Source organism: Amphiura filiformis, chromosome 14 (genome assembly GCF_039555335.1).
Source record: "Amphiura filiformis chromosome 14, Afil_fr2py, whole genome shotgun sequence".
Classification (NCBI taxonomy): Eukaryota; Metazoa; Echinodermata; class Ophiuroidea; order Amphilepidida; family Amphiuridae; genus Amphiura; species Amphiura filiformis.
In genome coordinates, this window is record NC_092641.1 from 15,264,913 (window position 1) to 15,288,614 (window position 23,702).

At 37.2% G+C, this 23,702-nt stretch overlaps 1 protein-coding gene across 1 annotated transcript in view; it reads right to left on the reverse strand.

The window, feature by feature from the left end:
* Positions 1 to 23,702, reverse strand: part of LOC140169229 (roundabout homolog 2-like) — a 118,317-nt gene that overhangs the window by 16,126 nt on the left and 78,489 nt on the right. Inside the window, exons 4-17 of the mRNA XM_072192485.1 lie at positions 13,840 to 14,030; positions 13,206 to 13,438; positions 12,442 to 12,569; positions 9,718 to 9,842; positions 9,391 to 9,544; positions 8,430 to 8,453; positions 7,691 to 7,862; positions 5,646 to 5,773; positions 4,682 to 4,861; positions 2,921 to 3,070; positions 2,381 to 2,487; positions 1,605 to 1,827; positions 867 to 991; positions 433 to 655 (exon numbers count right to left, since the gene is read on the reverse strand). Of these exons, the coding sequence (XP_072048586.1) occupies positions 433 to 655; positions 867 to 991; positions 1,605 to 1,827; positions 2,381 to 2,487; positions 2,921 to 3,070; positions 4,682 to 4,861; positions 5,646 to 5,773; positions 7,691 to 7,862; positions 8,430 to 8,453; positions 9,391 to 9,544; positions 9,718 to 9,842; positions 12,442 to 12,569; positions 13,206 to 13,438; positions 13,840 to 14,030 (2,163 nt within the window). The remainder of the gene's footprint in view (positions 1 to 432; positions 656 to 866; positions 992 to 1,604; positions 1,828 to 2,380; positions 2,488 to 2,920; positions 3,071 to 4,681; positions 4,862 to 5,645; positions 5,774 to 7,690; positions 7,863 to 8,429; positions 8,454 to 9,390; positions 9,545 to 9,717; positions 9,843 to 12,441; positions 12,570 to 13,205; positions 13,439 to 13,839; positions 14,031 to 23,702) is intronic.

Here is a 23,702-nt window from a genome sequence, read left to right on the forward strand (position 1 = left end):
TAATTGTCATATCTTGTAAAGGAGTCTTGTGGGAATCATTTGATTCTCAGAAAGTATCTGCAGTTTAGAATTGAAACAGTAACCCACATCTTTGATTATGTCATTTTTTTCACCTTCTGATCCACTGGTGTTTTGAACTCCCAAAACACTTCATTCATAATTATAATTCCAAAAAGTGAAAACATGAAATAAGGAATTAATATTGAAGTAATTTCATTTGTTTTTTAGTAAAACTTAAGTAGGTATTATACAATGTACCATTATTATCTACAAAAAGTGTTCTGACAGCCAAAATCACTTGATTTGTTTTCATTTGGGTCCAACACAACAATTTTTGTCTAGGTCATATAAAGGACCTGTTGAATGTCTTGAAATATCTATTAAATGGAGCTCTTTTTTTAAACTCCAATAGAAAAACACCAGCACACTCACCATCTTCCAATGTCCTCACATGAACCTCCTCACTAAATTTCCCAGTAAATCTATCTTTGAATGGTTGTACCGCTACGGTGTATTCTGTCCATGGTGCCAAAGAATGAAGTACTGCATCCGTCCTGCCATCAGTGCTCACTGACTCAACGGAGAACTCCTCGTTGTTCCTACCGGGCCAGAATCTGACATGGTAGCCATCGATGTATGCACTGTAGCGCTCAACCTGAAACAACATAACATTGGCATGGATTGATGTCTTTAAAATGGTATTGGTACTCAACAAAATAATCAACTTGCTCAAAACTTATTGCAAAGTTACATTTGGGTGGAAATTCTTCATTTTTAATGGTAACATATCTATGATCTAAAACATTAAGAACAAAATTATTTGCTAAATATATCCCACCATACAATACATGATTTTAACAACTTACCTCCCATGACACTTTGAGTGTATAGGGTCCCATGGCTTGAAATTTAACTATAGCAATTCCACATGTGTCCAGTTTCTCCTTCAAGACTCCGTTTATAGGACCAGAAGATTCCTCCAGTTCGCTTCCTGCAAATTGAAAGTTGAGTTTTGATTACCAATTTGCATTGAAATAGTCAGTATTTAAATGTCAAATCATAATTTTTTTTCCAAGTGACAAAATTATCATTATGCCATTTTCAAGTATTGGTAAATTTCCTGAAAATAAATCCGGCCCTTTTTTTATGAGAAATGTCGTCGTCCAATTCCGGATATGCCAAAATTAATTTTTTTAATCTGAAATTTTTTTTTTTGGCCAAGACTATGAAATGCAATTTAAACCACTTTCCTGACAGTTCTCTTAAACAATCTCACACTATGTACCACAATGGCATCATCCCAATGGCATAGTTCAATAACCTCAATTAAACAATCATAGTGCAACATTTGACCTCAAGTTGCAGAGTATGAGTTTTCGTACCCAAATTTTCAAAGGTCATTCAATGAATGAATAAACGTATTGGGGTTAAAGAACTGTGCCCCTGATAGATGAGCATGCTGTGGATCTTAGTGTCAGGAGAGCCATGTTTTGAATCTCTCTTTCACTCAGCTCTCCTACACATTCTCTGGAGAGCAATGTTTAGCTCTCCTTCAACTTTCAAAAATAAAAGCCTGTCTTTGAATAATCTTTTATTTCACTCACCATCACTCAAGGTCCTAACTGAAACAGGTTCTGAGTCAGGTCCTTCAATCTTGCCATGGAATGGTTGTACTATAACCAGGTATTCTTTGGCAGGCTCCAATCCGGTCAAGATGCGGTTACTGGTGGATCCCGTTACAACTTCCATACTGCTGAAACTATGGTCGCTGTAGCGGGGCTTGTACTTGACAAAATACCCCTCCACGGCGTCCCGGTTTTCCTCCACCTGTGATTAAAAATCAAAAGCAAAAACAACATGATTAGCTTTTGGAACTGATGAATACAGTAACTAGTACATTAAAAATATCAATGAAATATTCCTGTAAAACATCAGTGAACTAATTACTTCACTTGTATTCTTCACTTGAAAGGTCAAAAGGTTAACCTCACAGAGCAACCTCAAAGGGTGAAAGGTCAACCTCACAGATTCTCACACAATTCTGTTGCAACCTAACCTAGGTATTACGGCTCATTACTCATTTTGGGTCTGAAATGTTTAATGACAAAAGAAGACTGACCTCTCAAGCTACTAAGAGCTAAGGAGTCAAGAGGTCAACTACTCAACAATCTTTCATATTATAGGTCAACATAATAACCACACAACTTATTTGCAGCTTGACTTAGGTATTGTACTTGTTATTGTGATGTACCCTGTATAATCCTATATCCTTGAGTCAAGTAGTACTCGTAACATTATTCTTGGCCTGGTTGCAATGGGTCGAAAGGTCAACTACTTAGGGTTGAAAGGTCAATCTTTCAGAGTAAAGGTCATGACTTACCTCCCACACAATTTTGATTGCAGCTTGACTTAGGGGTATTGCACTTGTTATTCTTGGTCTGGTTTCTGCTAAAATTTGCTCAATGGTTGGTGCCACCTCGGTCACTTCTGTATTAAGCCAAAATGTAAAACAAATTCCATGAGTTCATCAAAAGCATTTAATAACACTACTGCTAACACATATTAATTAGACCAAACAAGAGATGAAAAGGGTCAAACCCTCCAACGATCAACAACCCAGTAATCATATAGTTACTATGGTGGCAAATGTTTTGTGTCTTAAAAGCACAAGTAAATGTGACACAATTTGATCAGGTTATTATCATCATCATCATGCCCAGCAATCAAGCAGACTATTGCTGAAATCCATTCATCCCATTGCCCCCAAGATGTCCCTATCTGCAATAGCTGCCCTATAGACATTTTGACAATATCTGCATTATCTATCAACTAATATATCACTTGGCAGCTATTGCTGAAGGGGTCTTCTCACATGAACCCCTCTTCTTCTCAGCCCTTCAACATTCAAATAAAACATTACCTATGGTTAAAACAGGATCTGATAATCGACTGGGCAGTCCTACAGCTTTGTTACTGACGGCTCTGACAAGAAACAGGTATGTCTGTTCTGATTGCAGATTCTGCACCAAGTAATTGGTTCCCTGGACGTTCCTGCTTATTACATGCCAACCTGTAAGAATTTGATACAAATGTTTGTTAGAATTCTGTTAACTATCAAATTTCTAAGACAGAGAAATTGACCACCACACACTATGGACTACAATGGCCTCATCCCAATCTCAATGGCATAGTTCAATAACCTCACTTAAACACTCATAGTGTAAAATTTGACCTCAACTTGCAGAGTATGAGAGTTTTGTACTCAAATTTTCTAAGGTCATTCAATGAATGTACAAATGTATTAGGGTTAAAGAACTGTGGCCTGATAGATGAGCATATAGTGGATGCTAAAGATGATCCACACCAACTCCTTGATCCTCTGAAAACTGACTAAGGAGTCGCAAAACATTCTAAGCAGTGCTTCATTTGTAAGGAGAGCGATTTATAGCACTCCTCAAACGCCATAGGAGTGTGAATCATAGCTCTTCTTAATACTGACAACAAACAATGCACAATTGTAATGGCATCCTGACCAGGCAGCTCTCCTGGTAACTCTCCTAAATATAATTAGGTAAGGAGAGCAGTTTGTTGCTCACCATCAATCTTCAAATCTGTCAAGCATCTTTTGATCTATGTCCCATTATGATTTGTTATAACAGCTCTCCCGAAATATCATCAGGAGAGGAGAGCATTTTGTTGCTCACCTGAAAGCATCTTACCTAGATCTGTATCCACATTATGATTTGTTATAACAGCTCTCCTGATATATCATCAGGAGAGGAGAGCATTTTGTTGCTCACCTGACTGCATCTTACCTAGATCTGTATCCACATTATGATTTGTTATAACAGCTCTCCTGATATATCATCAGGAGAGGAGAGCATTTTGTTGCTCACCTGACTGCATCTTACCTAGATCTGTATCCACATTATGATTTGTTATAACAGCTCTCCTGATATATCATCAGGAGAGGAGAGCATTTTGTTGCTCACCTGAAAGCATCTTACCTAGATCTGTGTCCACATTGTGATTTGTTATAACAGCTCTCCTGAAATATCATCAGGATAGGAGAGCATTTTGTTGCTCACCTGAAAGCATCTTACCTAGATCTGTGTCCACATTGTGATTTGTTACAACAGCTCTCCCGAAATATCATCAGGAGAGGAGAGCATTTTGTTGCTCACCTGAAAGCATCTTACCTAGATCTGTGTCCACATTGTGATTTGTTACAACAGCTCTCCCGAAATATCATCAGGAGAGGAGAGCATTTTGTTGCTCACCTGAAAGCATCTTACCTAGATCTGTGTCCACATTGTGATTTGTTACAACAGCTCTCCCGAAATATCATCAGGAGAGGAGAGCATTTTGTTGCTCACCTGAAAGCATCTTACCTAGATCTGTGTCCACATTGTGATTTGTTACAACAGCTCTCCCGAAATATCATCAGGAGAGGAGAGCATTTTGCTGCTCACCTGAAAGCATCTTACCTAGATCTGTGTCCACATTGTGATTTGTTACAACAGCTCTCCCGAAATATCATCAGGAGAGGAGAGCATTTTGTTGCTCACCTGAAAGCATCTTACCTAGATCTGTGTCCACATTGTGATTTGTTACAACAGCTCTCCCGAAATATCACCAGGAGAGGAGAGCATTTTGCTGCTCACCTGAAAGCATCTTACCTAGATCTGTATCCACGTTATGATATTCCACCTGGTAGTGTGTGACTCCCTGGGTCTCTCTGGTTCATCCCATTGTAACCTCACAGTATGTAATGTAATGTTGCTTGCTATGGGCTGACCGGGAGGATTGGGATATTCGCCTAGTGATGGTGTCTCCTTGATGCGGCCATCATCTTCATTATCTGAAAAATAAGAAAAGGAAAGAAATTTAATTTTTGTAAATTCAAACAAGAATAATTATATTGTTGGTTTGTTCAAAAGTGGTATAGAGGCCTTGCATGTGACGTATCATCCCGTAAATATGGCGGACTACTCAAATGCATTCAACAAAAGCATGATTGCAATCTACCATGACAGTTCGTCTCACACACATAACAAATGCACTACAATCAAATAGGTTGATGACAACATTTGATTGAATGGACTGCACTCCGCCATAACTACGGTGAAGGACACCGGCTCAAATCCTTTGTTTGGAGCCAATCGATAATTTCATGCAGGGCCTCTATAAAGTCCATTTGATGTATTGCTTGATTGAATGATAGATATTAATCAATAGAATGATTTACTAACTGACTGACAAATTGATAGATTGATGACTGACGTGCTGATTGTGATCGATTCATTGACTGGCTGACCATCCGTCTGGCCAGCTAAATGACACTAGGATCCACAACATGCTCATCTATCAGGGCACAGTTATTTAACCCCAATACATTTGTACATTCATTGAATGACCTTTGAAAATTTGGGTACAAAAACTCATATTCGGCAACTTGAGGTCATTTTTTGTACTATGATTGCTTAATTGAGGTTATTGAACTGTGCCTTTGGGATGAGGCCATTGTGGTCCATAGTGTGACTGGAACTCATACTTTGATTGCTTGACCTACTGATTGATTGATTGATTTGATTGACTGTTTACTTTGATTGATTGATAATTGATTGACTGATTGATGACCTTACCTATTATATCCAATGTAGCACTCCAATGTGTTTCCCCATTCTCATTCCTGGCAGTACACTTGTATACACCAGAGTCCCTCTGTCGTAAACTGGCAACCTGTAGTGCTCCTGACTCTAGAATGCTGAATCTAGATTTAGAGATTTTAACAACACCACTACTGATAATAATCATGGAATATTGAATGGAACGGAAATTGTTTGTTAGCTAGTAGCTACACTTGGAAATATACTCCCATGCTTAACATGCAGATGTTAGTTGCACGATATTGAAGGTGACATACAAAATCAATTATAACGTCGCTGATATTGTGAAAAGAATTGATCAATGAAATTTTTCTATAAATATGATGGGCTTATAAGGAATAGAAAAAATTAATAACAATTAACTTTCCAATTACCTTCTCATTTATTTATAATCTTATAACACTGATGTTAAGAGCCTAAATTTTTCAATTACGTCAATTCACATTTTCAAATCAATATTTCATTTAGTACTATTTGTTGTTGTTATATAAGCATTATTACGTTAAGCAACAATATATTGTAGCATTTCGAACACTTGATGAGATAAATCTCTTTCTGTCAGTCAGTCAATGACGTCATCTCTATATTCCTGAATCATACAGATATATTCAATATTTTCTTGTACTACTGTATATACCTTAAATGCATATCAAGCATACTTCTTTACCTATACTAAAATGTTTTTAAATATTAAAATATTTAGATGAATTATACCCCTTCCCGGCCCAAATTATTATACTTATTCCACCTTATTTTCTAATGGTTATCCTTACTTTTAATTATTAACCTTGTCTTTCAAATCTAAACCTAAATATTTCAGATATAAATAGAACTCTTCGACAATATTAATGATTGGAGTCAAAATTCCCTTCATGAAAACATTATATCTTAAGTTCATAAATAAATTAAAATAATAAACTAATAATAGCCTTGGCTTAATTACTAGCTTAATTAAAATTCAAATCTCATCTTCACATTAGAATAATAATGTAAAATTGATCAAAAAACCTGAAATAACTTTTTCACTAACTATAAAGAGTCTTGTAACAAAACACACAGGTTTACCAATTATAATATATAAAAAACACATGCCTAAATCTCACCTTATGCATGCGTGGCATGCATGTTTGTAAGCTTAAAAAACGCACAATTTCAAAATGGTATTCAAAATGCATGCTGGGTTACGATCGCTGCCAAGCTTGGGATTATGGGTTAGTAATTAAATTAATTTGAGATGAAGGTTGGTGGCTATGTAAAAACATCCACTTCACATTCCCTATCCCACAATGCAGTGCAACAAATCTAACCCTGTATAGGTTACTGGTATTATTACAATCCCCAGAAACCATAGAGTAAGTTTTGACACTACACCGATGTATACAGGACAATAGACTGAGTCTATGGGAATGAGAATGTTTTGTGTGGATATTTTAACAAGACTAGGCATGTTTGTCTTCCTTATAAAATATCTGGTAACAAAATGCATAATCTTAGACTACATGCTTAAACTATCTTAAGTGTATCCATTCTAAAACAAAGATGTTTGCTTAGATTTACTTGATGCTTGTTGCTCAGTAAAATACAGATTGCAAGTTATCAAATATCTTCATAAAAGTTTAACTAAAGTAACAGCATCTAATAGATTAGACTTTGTAAAAGTTACTTTTCTTAATAATTTATATTATTTATACTGTTTAGCCGAATAGCCAGACACAACTCAATATTGCAATGTGTTCAGCAAGAAATCTAACCGGTTTGTTTTTAATCAAGATTTAACAAGGCCAAAAACTCTACTATGACCTGGTGCAGATGATCTTTTTTGTGAGCAATGTGCATATTGTTTTTGAAAGCAAAACTGCTTTAAACACTCAGAAAGATCAATTTTAAAATGGATACACATTACAGACTAGCGGGTTACTAAGGTTGAATACTTAAGCTTAGCAGCGGCAGGCTAGCACTGCATCATCTACAAACTACTCCATTTTCCATCCAATACAGAAGAAAAGTGGAATAGTACATACCTGCTGACATACCTCTGGGTACTAAACTCTACAGGTTCGCCATCATTGGTCCATTCTATCGTTGGTTCGGGCGTCCCTGACGCTTGACACAAGAATATGGCTTCTGTACCGATGACGAGAGTTTGGTTTGATGGGCCGTATTGGATGATAGGAGGAGGCTGACCGGTTGGTGCTGATTGGTAAAAGAGAAATTGATGTTTTGAGTCAAATATTTTGTGACTTTTATTAAAAGTAGTCACCATCTAAAAATTCGAAAGAATCACACAGACATAACCCCCCACTCGCACTCGCAAGTCCTGTCAAATGAGGACATATCAAATTTTAACGCATCATGTACTATCCAATTGGGGACAAAATCCCAAAGTCATACCGAGGACTTTACACACACATAAAATATAACCAAGACATGTCCTTTACCCCGATAGAAATCAACTCTAAATAGCATTTTTACACTATTTCCAACTATTGCACCCATCAGTGAACCAAGGACGTCCTCAGTCCTATGTGTGGGTCCACAGTTGCGATTAAAATATCATATAAATGCCCTTGTTTGGAGCTAATTACAAGCGCACCCCCACAAACATGTATGTATTGTATAATATAAATCGTGTAGATTAATAACTAAGGTGCAGTATTTATTATTTAATGTTATCCACTGTGCACATTTCATTTCATTGAATAGCATATAAAATAATTAGTTGAACCGAAAATATGTGGTTATCAAAAGTAGCCTCCTCACCTGGTCTTTGATGATCAGGTGGCACTGCAATGTAGAGAGAGTGAGAAAAAAATAGGACAGGAAAGAGACTGATTAGTAGAGAGAAAATTATTACACAAAATAATATTAGACACGCAAGTTTGTTAATTCAAAGAGCCATTGTGTAGTACGAGTATGAAGAGCATGTTACAAGATGACATACAGAATCCCTTCCATAGGGCCACATGACAAGATAAGACAACTTGCATTTTTGCATTAAAAGTAAATTTTGTTAATTCTTCCATGGTCTGGGTACGCGCTGGTGATTATTGATTGCATAAAAGAGGAGAGGTTGCTGCACCCCACCAATGACCAATGGTTCAAATGTCTTGTGTCGTGACCGTTGATCAGCCAGTCAGTGTCAACAGTATGACTGTTTATCACTTTTGCATTCACTCTCGTATACGCTCAATGCACAACACATACCACAGAAGAACTAACAAATTTACTTAAGTGCCTCACAAATTTCAGAGATTAAATGGAGTTGAACTTGAAATACACTTCAACCATATTAGATATTAGACGGTTTAACCGATGAATGAGAAGGGTTTCTCAGATAATTCTGATAAAAAATATGTGTTGTTGAACTGATTTATAGCCATATTATAACATTTGCTGAGAAGAACGTCCTCAAAAAAAATTTTAATTCAGGTTTTTACATGATTGTAATGTACTTTAGCAAACAAAGATTCTCTGCAAAAATCAAGACTTTATTACAACCGCAGGAGTAACATGCATAGGCGCTAGTAGTAAATTCCAATTTTCTTTGCTTTACCTCACTTGTTCGGCTCACAAATTAAAAGGGGACATATCTGACAGTAAAAGCTAACATTTTATGGAAAATAAATACTAATCTATTTTTAAAGAAATGTTATAATATGGCTTTAAGTTACTTTCAGTCTATCCACCACTAAATACATATAAATATTATACATGTTCTTACATATGACTCTGAGGAAGGCTCTGGCTTTGACACTGCCTACATTACTGTAAGCAGTGCATACATAATATCCCTGGTCCTCCACTGTAACTGATGCGATCTCTAAACTACCGTCTTCTGTCACTGAAAATCGGCCATTTTGACTTGAGAAGATAAGCTGAGAAGTGGAAACAAAGCAGAAGTTAGTAATTTAACCTGTAATTATGGTAATACATTCATCTTTTTATCTCATTTGTTTAGAATTTGAGATAGGAATTAACATTAAAACGTTTTAATTGTTATTGTATAAATGTACAGTTGTATTGCCTTTTAAAAGCATTTCTTGTTTACCTCTAGGTTTTCTTTTTGCCAAAATATAACAGGTTGTGGGTTGCCAGTTGCTCTGCAATTGAGTACAGCAGTCTCCCCTAGCTTGATAGTTCTATCCACAGGTTCCTTGGTGAAAGTTGGTTCCGCTGGAAGCAAAAAAAATAACAAAAACATATCATTTATATGATATGACATCGTCAGCTCGTCATGTGACATCCCAGATCAATAACTCAATCACCATCAGTTTGAAAAAATCAGAGTCGTCTCGTTGAAAGCTCACATAAGTGAACAATTTTAGTTGTGTGTATAGGTTTAAACTCTACCAATATATCATTTATAGTTTCTGAAATTTGTTTAAAGGTCTGGTAATAACATTTGGTTTGGATGGGGGAGTCTTTTCATTATTTCTAAGGGTAATTGTTATTGAAAATAAAGGCACCTATTTCTAGACATTTTGCCCCAACTGTACACCTAAGGTTGGGTGTATTTTAGATGTTCAAGTTGTATTAATATAATGTTGAAAACTGTGACATCTGAAGCAACGGAACAATGCATGCAAATATGGCAGCCTATATACCCTGACCATGCTGACCCTAAGTGGGCACACTGTCTTAAGTAGCGGCACAACGAGAGGCATGGAGCAAATCCCCCCATCAGAACTTTTGCACCCCCCCAGTAAAAAAAACAAATTACTTAAATGTCCACTTCTTGCGCCTAATTTTTTTTTTTTTTTGTTGATTTTGCCCCCCCCCCTCTAAAAAATTCACTTTGCCCTCCCCTATAAAAAAATTCCTGGCATCGCCCCGTAACGGTCTTGTAAATGACACCCACTTACATAATTCTGTATGATGTCTAATGCAGTAGAAAATGCTAACATTATCTCAATCTCATTAATGTCCAAATGAAGAAATACAAGCCGACTGAACATGTCATTTGGAAAATCACATAATTGGTACATTAAACTATTTTAATAGCTATGTTTAAAAACATTTAACCATAAAATAAATTCATCTCTCTTTGTCTATATTTTGCAATAACCAGGTCACATTGAGACCCTATTTGACCAGCAACCCAATTAGTCTCAATGTCAAGTGCAACGTTCAAGAATATTAATGAGGCCTACATGCCTGCAATATTTTGGGTATGATGTTCAGTAACCAGAGTATGTAAATCTGTAAAATCCAAATGATTTTGTATTAAACTGTGTAAAATGTAGGTGACTGTGACATGTAGTGTCATAGTAATCCTCCTACATACAGAGTATTATTGTTTCAGAAAAGGAGTTTAAAAGAAAAAACCCTTTTTTTGTTTTGTTTGTTTTGTTTTTTGACAATTTTGGCCCATTTTTTACCTCCTCCACCGCCCCAAATTGGCCAACAGAGTTGAATTTGCTGCGAAATTTCACAAGCTGGAGAAATTTTTAAGAGTGGGTCCCCCATTTCAAAAACTTGAATCCGCCCCTAGTGGGATGTGTGCTAGATAAGTTTGCATCTCAATGCCTCATACGACACCCCATACGCGCATCTTCCTCAACTCTGGCCTACATTCCCATACTACTGATACTACCATCATTTTATCACCTCAGTTTCTATCTCATCATATCATTCTATCTGATTGATATTAAACACTTCATTAATTTCTTCTAATTGCCCTTTTAATGACTTGTTAATGAGTCGTCAAATTCTCTGAAGCATCACTCGTCGTACTATCAATGTGTGAAACTGAGAAATGTCATATGGTGTAAGTGCGGTATAGAATCGCACAGATGAATTCCTCTCATGCGCACCCATATTTGATGTATACTCATCTCCCCATTACCTTTAAGATGTTGACCTTTGTAGTACCTACATATCAGAATAGGACTTTGTCAACGACTGCATCACTGCAACCAAGGGTGTAGCTATAATTTATGGGGGTGAGTTCAGTGGCGCAGCGACAGGGGAGGGGGGCAGAGGGGGACATGTGCCTTGGGTCCCACCCTTAGGGGGGCACCAAATTGACCCAATTCAGTATTGATTCTGCGCCCCCTCCTACATGTAGCAATGAAAGTCAACATTTTCGCAACCCCTAGCTACGCCATTGGATGAGTTGGATTTTGGAAAAGTGTACCTTCGGTGTAAGACCACCAAACACTGTAAAAGGTGGACTCTTTATGCTTCAAATTTTACATTTTAGATTGTGAACGATCAAACGGCACCAAAAAAAATAGCTAACATCCTACTCTTTACCAAACTAACTGGAAGTTACATGTACAAACATGGTTGTCTGTACACAAAACTGATGGCAAAACATCTACTCCTAAGGATGCAACACTCTCATGGTACAGTTACCAACACCAACCACACCATGGTAAGGACAGCATGTCTAAAGAAGGTAAATTGCACATCAGATCTTCGGTCTCCATACAGTAGCAGTTTGACTGTATGTGACATAACACCAACTTTTCTCCTAACAAACTAATCATGCAAGTATTTATATGTGCGTGTGTATGACTTGACGATACGTATACGTTAGCTGTAGATGACTGCCATATTGTGAGACAGGTGAGAAAATGTTAAATATCAATTACAGATTTCCAGGTGATGTGTATATGATACCATTTTGGCATGTAATGCTTCTAGTTAATATACGCCTACTTAGGGTTAGACCACAGGTTCCGGTGAATATAAGTTGGGGTGCGTACAGGTACGAATGAATGTGTTCATATGCATGTGTGTATGTGTGAAGTCCTGGTGCATGACTTACTGGTGACAGTGAGTTGTGCTTCTATATCATTGGTTCCCCATATGTTTTCAGCAGAGCATATATAGATGCCTTCATCTTGGGTTGCGATGTGAAAGAGACGAAGAGAGTTATCACTCATCACTGTGAACCTGCAAAGGAAGTGGTAACAAAATATTATTAATCAAGCCTCGAAATAAGCAGGCACCCAGGATTGATCAATTGAGCCTTGCTGAATCCTGCAGTGCTGCAGCTTCCTGCATCCACCTTTACTAGAAAGTTCAATACTGCCCTCTATAGTTTGAAAACTTTCTTTTCACAAGTTCAGGTATTTTTTTGGTGGTGATGTATAGTTAGTTAGAGTACATATACACAAAGTCGAATCCAATCCAGGCTGATAAATTACAATCAAAGGTTTTAGGGTAATTGCGTTTGAAAGTAAATATGAACAAAATCATGTAGTATGACTTTGCAATTACCTTTTTTATTGCATCTTGTATCACGAAAATATAAATTTATGGTATATTCCTGTAAACCTCACTTGGGAACTTGTTGCAATAAATTCTTTCGCACAATTTTCTGCAGTCTTTCTCATTTTACGGGAGGTCTTCTACAGTTGGGAACTGACAATGAGATGTTTGTCATGTTACCCTGTTTAACTCATGTTACAACAGGACTAGAGTCCTCACACTGGATACTGATGGTATCTTGGGGAACACCAACAATGTCTTCAGGTGTGTGACATTTAGGAACCGGATGTAATGAGGTCTTTGTTATGATACACTTACCTTCCTTGTGGCAGGTCCCCACCCTGCTTACTCCATGTGACAACAGGTCTAGGGTCTCCTTCCACCTCACACTGGATATTGATGGTATCACCGGGCGCACTCACAATGTCTTCTGGTGCGTGGAGAAAAGTTGGACGAGCATGGATGTTTACGATAGCAGGAGAACTCTTCTTTACGTCAAAATAGCCATTTTCTACGACGCAAATGTAGTTGCCTGTATCTGTTTGACGAGCCTGAATGAAAGGAAGCATACAAACATTAAATGATTATGACACTACTGTTCATCTAACAGCATTTCTGATTGGTTGATAACTTTAAATGCTCATTTTAATTGCCAATTATGACTAGGCTTTAAACTATTTATGGTCAAACTTGCATTTGCAGATAATCTTATTAATACCCTCCTTGATTGGTTAAAAATTGGACAAAATATTCATTTTGGCCAATCGGCTGGTAGTTCTTACACTACGGTTTCCAAATTCAAAATTGTGCATCTCACTTATATACTTTTTGAATGGCTTATTGTTAATCTGACAAAGATAGAAGAAAAAGGAAAAAATACATGGAAAAAAGCAAGATGGGAAGCAAGCAAAAAAGAAAGCGAAGACTCTATGCTTTGTAAAAGTTTACCTACCTCTGATATCATGAGATTACCATCATCCATGATACGGACCCTATTCCCATCTGCCTGCACAATTTCCCCATCTTTTTGCCAGCTTACAACAGGTGGCGGGTTCCCCCTGGGTGGGGTACACTCCAAGATGATTGGCTCACCAACTACTGCAACTGTGTCACTTGGCTCATCACGAAATTCACTTTTTAAATCTATGAAAAGAAGAAGAACAAAATGGAAAATTAAAAAACATATTTCACAGAAAATAAAATAGTACCGTATTGTTTGTAATAAACGCCCCGGGGGCGTTGCATTTTTCCAAAAGGGGGGCGTTTATTGGAAGTGAATTGTCAGTGAAAAAAGCATTAAAATCGTGTTCAATTGACCTTTTCGGTAAATCCCATAAGCCTTTGCGAGTACACCTAAGAACTTCGTCATTCTGCGTCACGCCGCTCCGCGCCCGATGCGCACGCCGCTTATCGAACATCGTTACTGCGCATTGCAAGTCGGCGTGACGTCAAATGACGAGTTCTCAGGTGTACTCGCAAAGGGTTATGGGATTTACCGAAAAGGTCTATTTCCGATGGTGCTCCTATTAAAAGGAGGGATTTACACTACACATGATGGCGGCGCCCACGGAAAATGATATTTTCGTGGGGAATACAACAAAATTACACCTGTAAGTGCATGGAATTAGTGGAATTCTACCATAATTAGGCAATGAAATGGATGGGAGTTGAGTCATAATAGGTTTTGTCCATTCAATTTAGCGATCGTGACTGACATGACTGATGCAAGTTTTAAGCTTACGTACCTACACGATATGTCATGGAAATTTTCGCATTTTTGCACAGATGTGTTGAGAATCTGTGATTTTTCACAGAAACATTGGAGGGGGGCGTTTATTAGAGGGGGAGCGTTTATTACAAACAATACGGTATGTTGTATATTAACAGTGAATACAGAATAGGAAATAACATTTGTGATGTCAAAATGAACATAAATGTAAAACAACATTTTCATATGATTACTGATATCTCATTATCATCCATGCCTGCGAGTTTATCTTATTTTGCTCAGAGGCTCACATGCACTCGGGCAGGCAGAAGCATCAAGTCCGGTACCTTTCTGCATTTATATATTGCTACCATCACATCAGCTATTAGCCGTTGGCAACACAGCCCTCCAGGCATCAAGTGTTGGTGCTTTCATTACAAACACACAGTATTAAACAAACACACTTAGGAACCAAAAACTATTGTTATCTCGCATAAAATATATTGGTTCCTCTGACATGGTTCTGAAGTAGTTTGGTTTTAAACCAGACTGTATAACTTGATAAAGAGAAGCACCAAATTCATTTCACCTTTCAACACGTCCCTATTTTTGTGTTTTCTAACTGAATTGAGCATTTCTAGTCTTGCCAACTCATTGTCAAGTTTATTTTTCAGCAAGTCTGAAGTAAAATCAATGAAATCATGACATTTTCAACACTTGTTATACAATATACCTTCGCAAATACATAATAATTATTCCTTCCCCTATACAGGGTCTTAGCTAGCCACCCGTCTGGCCGTCATTTTAGACAGCCAGTTTGCTCCTGGGACGGGCAAAATTAATGCCTTTGACAGATGCTATATTATAAATTGTATGTTTTGAGAAGCTATAAATTGACCTTTTTAGTAGACCCAATTTGTAGAACAAGGCCATATCAGCACATATTTGAACTCTTCGAACCCCCAATGGGCTATAGATGTCTGGTAAATGTTTTAAAGATCAAATTAGGACAGGCAATTTTATTCAAATGATGGGCAACCCTCAATTTCTAGCTAAGACCCTGCCCCTATACCCGGTTATCACAACTATTACATAAAATGCTACAAAGACTTCATCACTAAATCAACCAATACTGTTGATTTACCTGATGATGGTAGATTCAACTGTCTGTAGATTCAACTGTCTCCCCACTTGAATGTTCAAATCAGCTTTAAGCTTTCAAGTCCTCATAAAGTGACTTGTTAACCAAACCCATCAGTATACAGCATACGGATAAGAACCCCCTCTCCTCTTACATCCCTGTGTTTATCTATGAATTCCTGGGCATTTAGGGACTACGCAACCATGCCCCGAGGGAATAACTACGACCGACCCCTGCGGCTAAGGCTCTCTAGATCCAAACCCCACTATACTGGACAGTGACTCACTCCTGTCATGTGCATTTTGAGGAGAACAAGATGACGGACAAACGGCCCAAAACTTGTTTGGTTTGCTTGTCGTCTGCGGCAGGTGAATCAAGAAACGATTAGGTAATTACACAGTTTGGCTAGTAAAACAAGATTATTGTCTCTTTTTCTAACCCAACCATGACACACTAACCTCCCTATGGCTATTGCATGCCTAAAGGGTTAGTGGTCAAACTGATGCAGAGACTAGGGATACCATTTAGACAATCACCTTATTATCTACCATCATTACCTACATCGTTTTAATTTTTCGTGGGCAACTAGTGTGAACGTGATTTGGAGACTAGCGTTATATAGTGGTTCATACCAAAATGCCAGCAGCAGTTTACACAATTATTGAGTGTTAAAACAATGTTTACCTATTTTCACAACTGTTTTTAATTATGTCGATTAGATTTTGTGTGTCATAATCCGGTGGCTGTGGGCATGTCAAGTGGTGCAAAAACTGATTATGATGATATCATAATGCCGCTTTACCATGATGCATGTATTTTGTCTCTACCCTTTCATTCTGAAAAAAAAAACCTCTGTAGATATTTATCTGGTCATGGAAGCTGGTAGTTTAATACTTCCATGATCTTGTCTACGATGTTGACTTCATGTTGCCTATTGATGATCACCATCAGCTGTCTGGGTCTGAGACCGGATTGCTTTCATCACACTTTGAGAAACGTTTACTATATAGTCCTTTATAATCATAGAATATGACTTCATTATGTTACTTCATTTATACGTTTGAATTGTTCCTTCATTTTAATCACTTACAAAAGTGAATTTTTTTATTAGGTTTCATTTCACAATAACACATACACGACAACAAAGTTTTCAGTTCAAATCATTAGGCAACTTCAAAGGATGCGTATGAGCTCATAATTTGTTCCAGCTTTAAAAAGGCGCTATTGCATGATTCACTCACCACCCCCTGCAACCAAATATGACCCTAGCAATCTGAACTTATGACCTTTGACCTTGATATATTATGAGCGCACATTACCAGACAACATCACAGGAGACATCTCGTCCAGTGGAGCGCACAATATGTTTCAGCTCCAATGGAGGCGCTCTCTGTGATTCATTCTAAGATCGTACACAGCAATATCCTACCAATGTAAACTAATAGCATCATTTCTGGGGATAGCCCACACCTTAATGGCGGTGTATCGGTGGGGTGGCCATGGTTAAGTGAGCGTAATTAATACAATAGATATAAAGGCAAACAAGGGAGGATACGTTGTGGAGGTGAGGGTTGGAATCTGATTAATGGAAGCAGACAAATGAGTGTGCGGCTTAGCGATAATTGGATCAAAATGATGTCATACTATATCATGCGAACAACATGAAAAAGTATTAGACAGATCACATAGACACTTCCAATTTTTGAAGCGATTCACTATTTTCTTCTTATGTACTACTATCGAGTAGAATGTTTTGAGGTGATATTATGAAGAGAAATGGAGACAAAATATTCCACATAAAATGAAGAATGTTGAAGGCAGCAATCGAATTATCAAAATAATACAACTATTATTATAAACTGCATCATTAATACATCATATGCCAAGATGTTTTAAGATGAAGGGGACAAATTGTATCGCTGGTCTGTTACTCATCTATACAATGTCAATATCTCAGGACCTATAATGACTTCAAGTGCACTTTAGAATACTACTATCAGCCCATCTAAAACCACACCTGGGAAGTTATACTTCAGGTACCATAGTCTAGTTCAAAATGAATACAATATTCTCTGCAAGACATTTTTCAAGAACTATGTTACACTGCAGAACCATTAGGCAAAAATTTACTAAAGTTTGAATCAATTAAATCAACATTTTGAATAATTATTGTGCAATACATTCATCCAGATATTAGTTAAGTAAAAATGATGGGAAAATTTTCACCAAAATACACTTTCTGTTACAGCAATATACCCTTAATAAAGTTGCTTTTTTCTGTTAAAACACATTATACTTCCAATACCATGAACAGACACACATACACAACTTACATTGAAACAATCAAAGGTTCATACCTATGACACTATATATGGGAAGGTGTAAATGGGGATTGTTTCTTTCTGTAAAAATAACCGCAGGGTGTTCCATACTCATACGATGCAACAATCATCATCATCATCATCTTGAATGTGCACTGAAAACATAATGTCGTAAGTTCTACTAAGTAAAAGTTAGTAAAAACGATGTCTCGTTCTACTAATCAATGATTTGTACGGCATGACAAGCGATGCTATATATTGGTTAGGCATGCTTAACTAACGTGCCTTACCAACGAAGTGATTAGTACGGCATGGGTTTTACGAATTTCAAACCTGCCGTACTAACCTATAGGATCGTAAAAACGATGTCTCATCCTACTAATATTGGTTAGTTGGACAGGCTCAACTAACTAATATTGGTTAGTTGGACAGGCTCAACAAAGATTAGAACTCGCTTGACTGGCGGAACGAATCAGTTGTACAAATGTGATGTACGATGGTTGTGAAGGTGAAAGAAATATGCATACAGGTAATATTTCTTATTTCTCTCAAAATGAGCACTAGATATTGTATTGATGGTGTAAGCTTCTTTTCTGTATGATCAGAAATGCTGTGCACATACACATTGTGGTCGAGAGACTAAAAGTCATAACTGCGCACATCGCATGTAAGCTTATACATGTAGCTTTAAGCTTACATGCGATGTGACACAGCATCGTGACTTTTAGTCTTTACGACCACAATGTACATGTGGCACAGCATTTCTGATCATACAGAAAAGAAGCTTACACCATCAATACAATATCTAGTGCTCATTTTGAAAGAAATACCTTGAAATATTACCTGTTAGCATAGTTTTTCACCTTCAAATTTGTCGCTGCACAACCGCTACTCGGTCAGTCGCTGCAAGCGTGGTCGAGTGCAGAACAGCGGAATGTTTAAAACATCGAAAACCACCAGAGCTTTGTAAAACCAAATGGTACAACGAGTTCGTAAATGCTGCGATGACAGGGTTTACGAATTATCGATGCTGTACTAAATGTTGCATTGTCGTAGAACTTCCAAATCCAATTGGTAGGACCCACTCAACAACTATTATTCCTTCATTTACGAGTCTTGCATACGTCCGCTTAGTTACATATATCGTAAGACATCGTAAAAATTGGTAGAATGCGCTCAAAGCAGTTTATTTTACTAATTTAAATTAGTAGAACACAACGAAAAACAAGCTTTTGTTTTCAGTGTGGTCCTCCTTCTCATCATCACCAGATAGAGATAGTTATTACATGTTCAATGTTGCACCATGGTGGTAGTAATAACTTAAAAACAATGGGCACTCAGGGGTCAATCATCTTTTTCCCATGCATACATTTTGAGGAAGTGGGGTGATAAAACTATGTATGAAAGAAATTGATAAAACATGGATTTTTTAAAGGAGGAGAGGAAAATTCATCATTTTTTATTTATTTATCTCAAGGGGGGAGGGGTTAGAAATATGTACCCTTTGGAAAATAGTGAAAATGTTGAATGACCACCTTAACTAGCCTGGTCATCATGGATAAAAGCCTGGTCATTGACAACTTTATCCTGATTATAGGTAAAATTTTGTCCCAAAAAGTGTTCTAAATGAGCTTGATCTAACAATTTGTTGTCATTCTTTTAATCTCAGATGAATGCACGTGTGATTACTGAGGAAAGCAGTGACATTTTAAAAACATTAGATGATGAGTAAGAGATGATGATGATGATGATGATGATGGGAAAGTTTGGTTGCTAACATCTAATGGTATCCATTCACTTTTCACACATGCAAGATGCCACGTGGGTGGACAATGATTGGCAATACTGGTATTGCATAACATCAAAATAGTTTAAAAGTCAAGTTAAAAGTACTTCTAATAAAATTGTGATATGTTCATAAAGAAATCATGCTCTTATGACAAATAACGATTTAGCCTGATGAAACATAATCTTTACTTCTATAACATTGCATAACAGGACTGACATAAAAGAAGACCAATATAGTTGTACATCTTCCACCCAGATTTTCTGTATCTCATCTTCTGCACTTATATAACTTACATTCAAATTTATTGACTACCCTCTATATTAGGCAAAATAGTGAACCTATGTGGAACACATAATAATATTGGGAACACTAACTCATTTTGGGAACATAATAAACACATTAATAAAAACTTTTCTCTCTCTCAGCAATTTAATCCCAACAACTTAATGTCCCTATGCTCATCGACCCAGCTTAATAAGCTACCAAACTGTAATCACGATAGCTACACTCTCAGAACATTGGTTAAAAATTTTAACCAACTTGGTTAAAATTTTAACCAACCATGTATTTACAGGTGAACAGCCCAACAGTTGGTTATATTGTTAACCAACCTGGGTTGGTTAACAATATAACCACAGGTTGGTTAAAAACATTGACCAACTACTGGTTAACATTACGGTAACCAACCAGTTGGGCAAAGCATGTTGGGCAAAATATAACCAATAGTTGGTTAAACACTATGAATGGGAAGTTCATTTCATTGTTCATATTTTAACCAATTGGAGACATTTGAAGGCAGGAAATTATATTATAAACATTTTATCGGGTATAACACTTAGTTTAAGTGTGTGCGAGGCCAGACTGTGAGCAAGACTTACAATGCTTTATCGACAACAGCTACCACCACAACCGGTAAGCTTAAGCTTAAGCTTTACCGGTTGTGGTGGTAGCTGTCGTCGATAAAGCATCGTAAGTCTTGCTCACAGTCTCGGCCTCGCACATACTTAAACTAAGTATTATACCCGATGAAATGATATACTTTATAATATAATTTCATACCTTCAAGTGTCTCCAACAGATCTTGAAGACCCCGATCCACCGCTTTACAACAAGCCACTCATATCGGCCATCTTGTTTTCTGAAATGCATTTTTGCCCAACACAATGACCAATCACAGTTCGCAAAGGAACACCATGTGACCATGGTTGGGCAAAACCATACTTTGCCCAACTTTATTGGCGGAAAAGGATGTTTTTACCAAGGTTGGTTAACTTTTAACCAACATTGTGTAAATACCATATTGACAGGTTTGACCAACCATGTATTAAACTGTATTTTGCCCAACTTCAAGAATCTTAACCATTGTTGGGCATTTTTTAACCAACTGTTTTCTGCCCATTCATTTTTTATCCAATGTTCTGAGAGTGTACTTCATCTGGTTTACCCATAAGATCATTTGAGATGAGGATGGCTGTGAAGAGGCAACATTCCATCACTGTCTCACCTATTGATGGTAGCGCTTACTCAGTCTAGCAACTACTGTAAGAGGATATTTTTGCGCTACATTTATTTTTCGCAGTCCAAGAAGCTACCGTGAAAAAAATAATCCGCAAACATATTCCTTTTTGTATAGTTTACTTAGATTCATACCCTTAAAAACATTGGAACAGTTCAGAATTTGCAAAGCGCAAAAAATGAATCTCACAAAAATGCCCACTTTTATGCAGTATGACGGAAGTGCTACGCAACAACATCTACCATTATACCAATTACGTGTATTGCAATCCATGTACCTTGAATTTGCAGAAGTACTCTGCAAAAGTCAACCCAGTGACAGGTGGACCCTAAGAACTATTTAACAAATTCAAGGCATGTTGGTACTTGACTATACAATCACCCATTTCGTATCAATGTTGTATCTAAATCAGTTAATGTTCAAGCATATTGGTTTTGGATATAGTGTAATAAAGTAACACATAACAAATCATCAGTAGGCTCAAGTTTCCACCATGATTTCAGAGGTTCTTTGCCCAAGTGACAATATATCCATTGGTATTTAGGGGTATCAATTATGCACAATGATTTTGAAATATCACAAAGTGCTGCTACGATTTACGCAAATCTCACTAGCACACTATCAATCTCTTTTCAGCATTGTATCAATGTGTTCGTATTAGAACATAAGTCATACTATAATCACAGAAAGGTGATTCCCTAATCAATGGTATGGAAAACGAGGAAGAGAGAGTGAGAAAGATGGAGATAGAAACAGCCAGACAGACAAACAGACAGAGAGAAAAAGAGAGGGAGATAGATGGAGGAATGACGAGAGACAGAGACGGGAATGATACCAAACATTGAGGAGAGAGAGGGAAAGAAAGAGAACTGCATCACCATGATCACTATCACATCTCTAAAAAAAGGAATAAATGACTGCTAAACATGAAAGCTAACATTAGTGCAAAATTTTAATGCTTAAAACAAAACATATGGAAATCATTGCACTTTTTTAAACAAACAAACACACACCTGCAGAAGCAGGTAAGTAGGCTCTCAAGCGTGACTCAAGAAATTCACTCCAATAAATGATTCAAGCTGTAATTAGCTAACAGTCACAACAAAGCTAGGCCAGTCATTGTACTTCTACCATTTGGAAGTCTAAGGCAAGAAGGAACTATCTGCAATAGCTGCCAGGTGTCAAATCTTTAGAGGTATACCTGGGAGGTATACTCTATAGGAACCTCCTTCAAATGCATGCTCTCCCTTTTAAGGAATTTTTGTTGAGATAACAATGGAAATTTACTAAAATCATTTCATTTGGCTATTATTACATAATGGATAGAACTACCTTGATCACAAGTGGTTGGAAAGTTGTCAGCACTTGACTTTGTGCAAACAGCGACCACCTCTTTCAAATGCTTGCAAATGCCTGCTCTCCCTTTTTAAGGGATTTTTTGTTGAGATAACAATAGAAACTTGTTCAAACCCATCTGATTTGCCTAGGCCTATTGTCTAAACCCAATCACCAATTACTTAATGGATAGAACTACTTTGATTGCAATTGGTAGGAAAGTTGTCAGCACTTGTCTTTGTGCAAACAGCGACCACCCTCCTTAGAAGACTCAATGATGAAGTGATGATACTGAGATTCAGCCATTATCGCTATGACCAAAAATAGCCTCGATTTCCAATGGCATGGTTTAATAACTTTTATGGCTTAAAAGTTGAACTCCACTTGTGGGGGGTGAGTTTATGTACCCAACACATTCAAAGGTTATTATGTGTGTGTATAAGTGTATTAAGGTTAAAGAACTGTGTCATGATGGTGAGCATGTTTTAGATCCTAGGTCTGTCTGATTGTTGTAAAGCTTCTCTAAGCACTAAACAAAGACTTCCAATCCTATTCATTGAGATAATAAGACAAAGCTTCTGGTCAACAATCGGTGAAATGATTAATTAAGACAATAGTCTGAAGTGGTTTTGTGCAATCTCATCTCCTTGATTTGAATGAGGTAGTGACAGAAATATAAGAAAAGGTTATCCCAACTGTCAAGTAACAATGGCAACCTTTTCATAGGATTCTGGGACATAATAGAGGATAGAACAAATTCCAAAGTTGATTCTCTTAAAATTCACCCAAAAGGAAAATGTCAGGATTAGGAAATTTATGCCGAGTTCAAATTCATGATTTTTGCCCCAGTTTGCCTAATAATTTGGTTCATTTTGACATTGGGGTTGATGGGAGGGAAGTCTGTCAAGGTAATTTGATCTAAGACTGTATCTTTCTCCCTCTCCTTTGCATGGTGTGCCTAGTATGAGCAACTTCTACCTCATTTGGATTGCAAAAAGTAACCAG